The 10,703-nt window shown below is 38.2% G+C and overlaps 1 protein-coding gene across 1 annotated transcript; it reads left to right on the plus strand.

The window, feature by feature from the left end:
- Positions 1–374: 374 nt before the first annotated feature.
- LOC119772619 (alcohol dehydrogenase class-3-like) lies at positions 375–7,299 on the plus strand. Its single transcript, XM_038269086.1, has 9 exons — positions 375–409; positions 1,059–1,160; positions 1,327–1,477; positions 1,597–1,684; positions 1,765–1,984; positions 2,998–3,258; positions 3,363–3,495; positions 6,501–6,639; positions 6,914–7,299. Exons 1-9 carry the CDS (start codon positions 392–394, stop codon positions 6,966–6,968), a joined length of 1,167 nt encoding a protein of 388 aa, XP_038125014.1. The 5' UTR covers positions 375–391; the 3' UTR covers positions 6,969–7,299.
- Positions 7,300–10,703: the final 3,404 nt, after the last annotated feature.

Below are 10,703 nucleotides of genomic sequence, written 5' to 3' on the forward strand. Positions count from 1 at the left end.
CCCTCTCCATAATTAAATTATATGCAATAATTTAGTTTTCTTTATTTGTATATGTTTCCTACCCAATTTCTTCCTCCAAATATCTAAGAAATTAATATTTTCCTTAATACATCCAAACTCTCTCCTCATATATTTTCATATATGGTTTCATATTTATGACATTCAAGTTTGTGTCGTAAACTTCTTCTTCTTCTTTTAGACGTTTGGCAAGCAACTTATTGATGTGCATTACCGCCACCTACTGGAAAGGAGAGTGGATCGGACACTAAATATAAATACTGTGTCGTAAACTCGCCCTGGGTTATTGTTCATATGAGTGGACACACCCTTCATAAAGCATCTGATGCGCGTCACTGCTTGAATTTACGGTTTTTCTCTCTTAAACGCAACAATGGCAACTGCTGGAAAGGTAAGATAAATAAAAGACTGAGTTTTGCTTCCGATTCGGGTGTTATAACAGTAATGAACTTGTGACAGATTAAACAAGGACGAGTTTACCTGCCAAGAACACAGTTAAGTTATCCAGTTTTTTATTTTATTTTTAGTTTTACCTTCTGACCCAAAAGAGCAGAGAACTTTGCATAGTGCCAAATAAAACAGTGTTAACGCCTCATGGTCATTATTGGTGTTGGTATGGTTGTGGTGCAAAGTTGAACATTCATTCTATGTTTGGCATATTTTTTTCTCTGATGCAAAGCAGCAAAGCTTTCTTAATATTGTTTTATTTTATTTGTTATCTATCTAGAGGGAATAGAATATAATTCTAACTAAAACTACAATATATCTGCAGACTGAAAATAGTCAGCTCATGTTTGATCTTTGTGTATATCTTCTAATTTGCATCTAAGTTGCTCTTCAACAAGTCTGTAATTAAAGTTGAAAATTATGTTCAGCTTTGACTGTACATGCTTTTTGAATTCTAAGCTAGAGCTGACTAATGGTTGCCCAGAAATCTAAAAAAACAGGTTCTGGAAGTTCCTCGTCTAGTTTCAGAATCCAATTATAGCGTTTATTTCTTGAAGAGATTACTTTTTTTTTACTAACTTGCATTTTTCCAGGTAATTAAGTGCAAAGCAGCTGTTGCTTGGGAGCCCAGTAAGCCTCTCTCTGTGGAAGAAGTGGATGTTGCCCCGCCTAAGGCTCATGAAGTTCGGATCAAGGTTCTCCACATATAGATATTTTAATCTTTTTCAGTTTCACAGTATGTCATGATATTAATCGAAAAGATAAGTTGTGTCGTTTCCTCTTTGTGGAGCTCGTGTGCAAACCATCAGCTTCCTGTTTCTGAAACTGCAGCCTGACACAATGTGGTGTTGTTTTGCATAGGTTGTTGCCACAGGCGTGTGTCACACAGACAGGGAATATCTGTATGAGGCTGGGAAAGGGATGAAACTCCGAACATTCCCTTTAGTTCTGGGCCATGAAGCTGCAGGCATAGTGGAGAGTGTTGGCCCTGAAGTGACTCAGTTTGCACCAGGTTATTTTTAACAGTAAAACTTACAAACATCAGAGTTCAAATTTGATTGGTTTCTCCTTTAACGTTTAAGTCCATGACTCATGTTTAGATGCATGTTTTGCATTTGTTTTTTCTCTCAGGTGATAAAGTGATTCCTCTTTTTCTGCCATTTTGTGATGCGTGTGACAGATGTGAAAATCCCAAAACAAACTTCTGCAGGAAGAACTGGTGAGTCACTTGTTGTCTAATTCATTGAGTTGCCATCACAGTGTTGAGTTTAATCACGCTGTGATCACAATGTCTCTTAGGGAAAACACTCAAGCAGGAGTTTTGGCTGATGGCACAAGCAGAATTTCTTGCAAAGGTCAGCAGGTCTACCAGTTCCTTGGAGTCAGTTCCTTCTGTCAGTACACTGTGGTTCCAGACACATCTCTAGCAAAGATCAATTCCGATGCTCCCCTGGACAAAGTCTGCCTGCTGGGCTGCAGCGTCTCAACAGGTTATGGTGCAGCTCTTCAAACGGGAAAGGTGAGCGATAGTTTCAATTAAATAATTTCCTTCCTTCCTTCCTTCCTTCCTTCCTTCCTTCCTTCCTTCCTTCCTTCCTTCCTTCCTTCCTTCCTTCCTTCCTTCCTTCCTTCCTTCCTTCCTTCCTTCCTTCCTTCCTTCCTTCCTTCCTTCCTTCCTTCCTTCCTTCCTAGGTGTACTTAAGTACACTTTTTAGCTATCTATACTTTACTCCATTAATTATTTTGTTACTCATTACTCTTGGCTTTGGTTTAATGTTTATAAATATTTATTTTACATCATATGTGCCATCCAATGCAGATCATTGGTGCCATCCACATCTAGTGAAAACTAGTGTAACAGGATGAGTCATATAACACAAACACTCATTGTTTAGCTAAAGGAAATCATCAGAAGCAAGCAGTTGTTCTTCAAACTGCAAACGTGAATTGTCTATGCCATGCTACAATGTCGCATTCAGAACAAGAAGTCAAAATGTCTGAAAGGTCGGACATAAGCGAGAGCGTATCAGGAGATGGAGACCAACAAGACCTCCCTCATCCTTGGCCCTATCTCAAAGAATTTTTCAAAATAGTCTAAACACTGAGCTTTCATTTCATATAGCGGCATCTGATTGTTTTTTTTAGAGGTTACTTTATACTTTTATGCTTAAAGTAGTTTTTGGAGCACATACTTTTTCACATTTACTTGAGTAAAGAGGTCAAATTGATACTTCAACTTCTACCAGAGTGTTTTTAAACTGCAGTATCTATACTTCTACTTAATTAACAAATGTCTGTACTTTTGACACCACTGTTGTAGAGAGAGATACAAGAACCACAATATAAATCTGAGTGAAATATTTCATTAGACCCATTGTGTTGTTATTAAAAGGTACCTCCACTAGATGGCAGCAACCCCCTCAAAACCTTTTTTATTTTTTAGAAAACTGTTTAGAAGAATTGACAGTGACATAAATGTTCTGTTTATTTCTGTAGCAAACAATAAAGTACTCCCTCTGTCTGTTTTTCCAGGTTGCGAAGGATTCCACATGTGCCGTTTTTGGGCTTGATGCAGTGGGACTGGCTGCTGTCATGGGTTGTAAGGCTGCCATGGCCAAAAGCATAATTGCGATCGATATCAACCGTGCAAAGTTTGAAAAGGCCAAACAGTTTGGAGCCACTGAATGTATCGACCTAAATGATCATGACAAGCCCATCCAGGAGGTTCTGGTAGATAAAACCAATGGTGGGGTGGATTACGCCCTGGAGTGCGTTGGCGAACCAGATAGCATGGTGGGTTTCATTTCTTTTCTTCACATCTGAAAAATAATAATGTTTGAATTTTCTGCATAGATTATAAAAAAAAAGGCTCAAGTGAAACATCCTACTCTCCCCAGAGTGCTGCACTAGAGTCTACAACAGAGGGCTGTGGAACATGTGTCTTCGCTGGATGGACAGAGACCGAAACAATGCATGTCCAGGTCATAAACATCCTGATGGGGCGCACCTTGAAGGGGACTTATTTTGGAGGTATTTGTTTTTTTAAATTTCCATCATAAAGTTTAATCTCAATAAGTGAGATAAAAGAGGCCACCTGCCAAGGCCGACTGAGGTTGAAACTAGGCTTGTCCCGATCCGATCCACGTATCGGATCGGGACGCCGATATTGGCAAAAAAATGCGTATCGGCAAAGCATGTAAAATGCCGATCCAGACTGCCGATCCAGTTTTTAAAAAAAAATCCGGTCCGTATTTTCCAGTTTCGCCGATTGAAACGATCCATTCATCTATTTTAGGCCAGTGTTCCCCTGTTTTGCATTTTTATTAAAACTTACAGTAATACTTGCACCTTTAACTGTTTACGGTTTTACTGTTCACTGTGCAATTTCAGATTGCTATTCATAATTTTGTCCAGTTTGTGTTTATCTCTTAATAAACAGATAAGTTTGTTGTTACCAAGCATTGTGTTTTATTCAATCTCACCTAATTTAGCTGGCTAGATGTTATCAAGAGTACTAAAACCCTTTTCAACATGAGTCTTACAACTAAGGCTAAATACTTTAACTTAAACTTAAATACATGCTCGGATAGGCTGGTATCGGCCAGTATCGGTATTGGATCGGAAGTCCAAAAACAATATCGGTATCGGATCAGAAGTGCAAAAACCTGGATCGGGACATCTCTAGTTGAAACAGATAGAAGCAGACATGCAGAAAGAAGCAGAGATACAAAAGGTAACTGTTAAACATCTCAGCAGGCAGTCCCATCCAGGAAACACACAGCCAGGCAGTCGAGCTCCGAGCCAATTTTCTTTACAAAGGAAAAAAGAGAGCACATACAGTTAGGCACAGTAAAAAAAAAAGCAGGAGTACACTACACCGAAAAACAGGCCAAGCTCAAACCGCTGTAAACAAAGGTGTTGATTGCAGCAGTACAGTTGATATTTTTAATCCAGGATGGAGTCACAGCCAAACAGGAACAGACCAGATATAGCTACTATCACAGGAAAAATCAAAATGAACAAAAAGTTATGAGTGGAACTTAACAAATGCAGAACCAGGAAAAGTGGTCCCTATGTCCTCCAGCAGTCTAAGCCTGTAGCATCATCAATGTAGAAAATAGCTCAGGATAACTGCCTATTTTGGATGGTAGCAATGCCATAACGACACAACAAAAGGCCCGTAAGCAGCATTATCTGGATGGGCCTCATATGAAGTAAAACACCTCACATGAATAAATGTTATCGGGCTACCTTGAGTTTCACAGCCCCCATCTTCACCCTCGCTCTCTCCATTCATCCACTGGTAGCAATCTTTACTCACTGTTACAGCAGTGTCCACCTATTTTGGGAAGTTTTTTTCCGTTAATCTAGTATCAGGTGGGTTAAAGAGGAATTGTTCGCACCATTACATCTGCAAAGTGATGTCCTAGTCCACAATTGCAAAGGGGGGCTACCAGGTGTCAGTGATGGGGCCCCTAAGAGGTTGGGGGCCCCAAAACAACTGCAGTCTCTGCTTACCAACAGTTATGCCATTGGATGTAGGGCCAAACTAGATCCAAGGAGAAATGACTCTCCAGACTGAAATTTCCCCGCGCCGGATCGGCTTGTTAACGCTCTACCTCTCTACTCACCCAACCAGTAAGCAAACATCACTTAAAATTGGACACAGTGTCTGCCTCATGGACTAAAACTGGTAGTTGGTTCCATAGGAGAGGAAACTGATAACTAAAAGATCTACCTCCCTTTCTCCTTTTAGAAATTCTAGGAACCACTAGTAAACCTGTAGATTGGGAGTGAAGACTTCTCTTAGAAACATAAGAAATGATCATATCTCTTATATAAGATGAAGCGTGGCCATTTAAGGCTTAATACGTGACAAACTCTGCTCTGCTCTTGATTTAACAGGAAGCCAATGAAGGGAAGCTAAAATAGGAGAGATATGATCTCTCTTTTTAAATTTTATCAGAACTCTGGCTGCAGCATTTTCAATCAGCTGAAGGCTTTTAACTACAGTCTGTTGACTACCTGATGGTTAAAAAAATTGCAATAGTCCAGCCTTGAAGTAACAACTGCATGGACTCGTTTCTCAGCATCATCCCCTGATAAGATATTTCAAATTTTTGCAATATTTCAGAGATGAAAGAATGACATTCTACAAACTTATTTAATGTGGGATGTTAAGGACATGTCCTGATAAGATAAAAAAACAAAACATTATTTTAATCCCATGTAAATGAAGTGACTGCATTCAAAAGTAGAATGTTTAGAGTGATCCAGGTTGTATGTCTTCAAGACATGCCTGTAATCTATGTAATAGGTAAGCTTCATCAGGATTTATTGACATATATAATTAACCCACACTCTAAACTTTGGCCCCAGAGCTCTTGATCTCTGCAGCTCCCCAGAGTAGCAAAAGCCCTCTTGGCTCCTTTTCCAGCCTGTTGGTTTATACCTTATGCCTGTACCCTTTTCAGCTTCAGTTGACGGATTGAAAAGAACTCTGACAAAGGTTCAAATCTTGGCTAGAGTTTAAGAACCTAATCCTGCTTTAAACATCCTCAACATCTGCGTTGGTCATTTTATTATCTCCAAACAGAAAACTATCTTTAGAAATACAGCACTCATATTTAAAATCAGAAGAACAGCCCAGATTGTATCAGTCAGCATGACGACTCTGTAGTATATAAGTCTATGGCATCTAGCAGCTGCTTATAATAATTTAATGTCACCGGCCACTTTAACATGATTACAGGTCTGATTTCATTGATTAGAAAAATATGTTAATGCCAAGCAAAGAATAAAAGGCTTACTATAAATCTTTTATAAAATTGATCATCATTACCTTTAGTATGTTCTCTTGTAATCTTTAAATAAGGACTCTACAGAACAGTTGAATAGAACTGCAAATATTTGACTGAGGTTATAATGCCAGAAAATGTGAAACAATGAAATAAAAATTAAAAAAAAGCATCCAGAGGGTGTGAATATGTGTTGAAACAAGCGTTTCTCCTTACCGAGCTTATTTTGCTGTGAAGGTTGGAAGAGTGCAAAGGATGTTCCTAAACTGGTGGAGAAATACATGGAGAAGAAACTGATGCTGGATGAATTTATCACTCACAACCTCCCTCTGAGTCAGATCAATAGCGCCTTTGACCTTATGAAACGTGAGGAAAGGTAAGAAACACTTTCTTAACTTGCTGTTTCCTGTTTCCTTCAGGTTGCCACAGTGAAGAAATAAACTAAAACTACTGAGAAAATCTCATATGTTCACCTCCTGGTGTTCAGTTATTACTGAAACACAAATTTTAGAAACCGATCCCACCCCTCAAAGTTTAACACATTTAATTAATGTTTTTATTTTTCATTTTACTTCATCTTCTGTTTGTTTTTTGCTCACTGAAGCTGTGTGTATTCTCTCTTAACCATTCTCCTTGATTTGTCCCTCTAGTATCCGTACAGTCATCAGTCTGGAACAGGAGGATACAGCCGATCTGCATCCTTAATGAACAGTTTTATTGCTTTATTGCAAGGTGTAAAATTACCGCTCGTCTTTCTGCAACTCTGAATAAAACCAACTTGCTAAGGCTTTATTTAATGTTTAATTCTGAGCATATTATTCTGACTTACCAGAAGGTGGCAGTGTAATAATAGGCAAAAGCTTGGATATTTGTGCAAAAAGCATTTCTGTTCAAAAAGTTCCTTTTATTCAACAGATTTTTCTTTCTCATGTATTTTTCTTTAAGTTAAATAAAGTTTTGGTAAAATTACCTTCTGCTCATAGCTAATATGTAAATGAAACATTATGTCTTTAATAAATGCATCATCAGCAGCATATTCTCGGTGTATCTGTCAGACTCTGACTGTTTTTTACACCATCCTGCATAGGAAGCTGGGTTAGAAGAGGCTGAAATCTCTTGTAAGCAGTGAAGAACTTCATGTGGTCATTCTTATGAGATGTGACCCTTGGCAATATTATATAAAGATTTAAACATGACTCACTAAGAGAAGTTAGGAAAACAGTTGTGAGCTGTCAGGACAGAAGACAAAAGGTTGTTTGGGGAATGCCTCTCGAGGAAGAACAAAAAGGCTCCCAAAAGAATTTGTTTCATAGATGCTCTGTTCAAATCAAATAAATGCACTTGGCAGACAAACTGATTTTCCAAACCTTTTTAGTGGAAAGTAAATTTGTTCTCCTCATCTTCAGTTTCTTTTGCTTGTCTCATTAATCACAGATTGGGCTGCTTAGATGACCTCATTTTATTTAAAACTGCAAAAATAGAGCAAGCTTTAAGGAAACAGATAGCAGAAAAATTGAGATAATAAAACAGCAGAAGGAGAAGGGAGATCAAAAGGAGAAAAAAAGACGAGGCTGTACAGGTCCATGCAACTGGGAGTCATCATCTGTAAATGTTGGGCATATTAGCAGGTTCGTTTGGCTCTGCCGCATGCTTGTGACCGAACCTCTGGCTCATCTATGAAAAAATTATCTGAAGGGACGACCATGTGTTCCTTTGTGAGCTCTGTGTCTGAAATGACAGGGTTGTACATCGGATACAAAGGATGTTTCCTTGTTTCAGAGATTTAAAAAAGTTTTACCTTCAGGTTTCACACTGTTAAGTTTGTGCAGCCTTTTCCACTCATAACCAAGAAAATAGGAAAGTGCCAGAGAATAAAATAGAATAAGAAACCCATGACATTTAAAAAATCATGTTTACTCATTTCTACACTTTCTTTTCTTTAGTAAAGAAACCTTAAATAAGAATAGTCTAGATTGAGTAAATGCCATCGCTCAAATAAAATTATGTTTGGGAGAAAAAGGTCAAAAGTGTTTCCTTGTAGTTCAAAATATCTAGATTTTAATAGACGTGATTGAATTCATCATTATGCTCTTGTGAGGGTTTTATCACGGTAAGGATATGATTTGTATTATATAAAAATATGAAAGCCTATAATTAGCTGTGACTTTCTACTGTTGACAGTCCTGTTATCGCAACGTGAACAATTTCTTTTGACATCTACTTTTTGTGAAGTTGTGTAACAAAGCAACACAAAGTGGTATTAAGACACGAGCACTGTATGTGTTCAGCCTCTTAACTCAATACCTTTCTATATATATATATATATATATATATATATATATATATGTGTGTGTGTGTGTGTGTGTGGCCATGTCTTTAATACCTGGTGGGGACAATTTCCTAGGAATATGCTACATTTTGGGGACTCATAGGTACTTGTGGGGACCAACAACTGGTCCCCATAAGGAAAGTTTCTCTTCTTGGGGTGGGGGTTAGGTTTAGGACTAAAGTTTGAATTGAGTTTAGGTTAGGTTTAAGGATAGGTATGTGTCGGTAATGGTTAGGGTGTGTGTGTGTTTAGTTAGATTGCTTTTGAAATACCTTCAAGATTATAATATAAGAATATAACAATATTATAATTAAAAAATCAATTATTTAAATCCCCAATCTAAGCATTTTTATTAGGTTTAATGAACAACAATAGGATCACTTAACGGATTAATAATTAGGTTACCATCAGTCATAATCAACACATCATTTCTGCTCCATCTGACCAACATTTGCACATGAGGTGCAAAGATGTCAATAAATAAGCTAAATCTCAGAATGTTTTGTAAACTATGAATCTAGGATTGTCAAAGTTATGATAAAACCGCTGGGTTGGAAAGGAAGCACCATCCTTGCTTCTGTTTAGGGCCTCCTATGATCTAAGAGTGCTTTTGAGGCATTGCATGCAGAAAAGGTAAAAGCTAAGCATGTCTTTTTTTAAAACAATTGTAACATTTTCTCTAATTGAAGACTCATAAAGACCAAATAGTGCAAATAAATAAATAAAACTAAGATAAAATAATGCATTCAATAGAAAATAATTGGACAATAAATTGTTATGTTCAGGGTTTTTTGAATTGAGGAAAGCCACATTTGAAAGTGATTAGAAACTAAGCACTGATGCAGTTTGTAATCTCAAGGCTACGGAAGAGAGCCCACCTAAGTCACCGGGAGCTGCAATGTGAAGCCCTCGCTTTAGCAGTAAATCCTGGCCATTATACGCCTAAAGCAAGCAACTGCTGTGACATCCCTGGTCTTTCTGTGTCAGTGGAATATACATAACCTGATTTGAAAACTGTTAACCAACTTAGTGCTTTAGTAGGACATCTGTTTCAGCTCAAGCCTCAGTGAGCTGCAGGGACTAAGAAGAAATATCATAAAACAGCCAAACTGACTGGATTTATTTTTTGAAAGGAACTTTTATCACAGTTTTGTCCTTCAAGTTAAAGGAGATTGTTCCTCACCTTTAGATTCCTCTCAGCTCTGCTCGTCCTCTGGGTTATTCATAACCTCCAACCCAAATAACTACAGTATCATGCTTTCTCAATGAGACGTGATGGTTCATGTTTTGCAATCTGCCAGTCATGACTGCGATTTCTTGATGAATTGCAACAGAAAAAGACAACAAAGGGCAGGATTACGTAGACCACACATAGCTATTACAGCAGAGACAGACAAACACACACTCACATGGAGGGATTCATGCGTGACAGGCCTAAGCTTCTGTTGTCTTTTGTCTGACAGTAGCAGTAAGGTAGTAATTGAGAGATTAGCTGGAAGGTGCTATCATGACACTCCCTTGTTTTGTCTCTCCCACACTGGTCAAACAGCTCATCAGCAGCAGGCATGGGAAGAAACCATGTGATTTTTTTTTAGAGGTGACCTGAAATGACTTGGTACAAAAATGTCCCCTGTAAAAAAAAAAAAAACGAAATACCTAAAGCCTTTTTAAAGCAATCGTTTTGTCCTTTCTTTTTACACAACAGGAATCCAGAATCGGATTACTATGTTATGCCCACGCTCACCTGTTGTAAACTTACCTGGTCTTGTCTGAATGCATCTATAATAACCACCTGTGGAACTTGTGTGTGTGTTTTTCAGGGACAAGCTTGGATATAAATGTCACATCCAAATCCTGCTTGGAACTTTTTGCATTTCTTTACCTTTGTATGTCATCTTTGAGTCAACAAAGCATTTTTAGTATGTTTGTGTTGGAGGCAGGAGAGAGATTTTTCTCAGACACTTTTTGGCTTTTCCCAAATCCCTGAAAAGGGCACATGAGGAGAACTCTGGGAGATTCCCTGGAGATCTGCACAGTTTACCTGTCTTAGGGTCTCAGCTGCAACCAGGCTGAGATCATTCTTACTAATGTCATTAGCTGCTTCTTCTTCA

The sequence above is a fragment of the Cyprinodon tularosa genome, unplaced genomic scaffold (assembly GCF_016077235.1).
Source record: "Cyprinodon tularosa strain WSP-4 unplaced genomic scaffold, ASM1607723v1 ctg72, whole genome shotgun sequence".
Classification (NCBI taxonomy): domain Eukaryota; kingdom Metazoa; phylum Chordata; class Actinopteri; order Cyprinodontiformes; family Cyprinodontidae; genus Cyprinodon; species Cyprinodon tularosa.

Coding starts and splice junctions, on each gene's coding strand:
- LOC119772619 (XM_038269086.1), top strand. Junction 1,685..1,764: donor AACTTCTGCAGGAAGAACTG/GTGAGTCACTTG, acceptor AATGTCTCTTAG/GGAAAACACTCAAGCAGGAG. Junction 1,985..2,997: donor CAGCTCTTCAAACGGGAAAG/GTGAGCGATAGT, acceptor CTGTTTTTCCAG/GTTGCGAAGGATTCCACATG.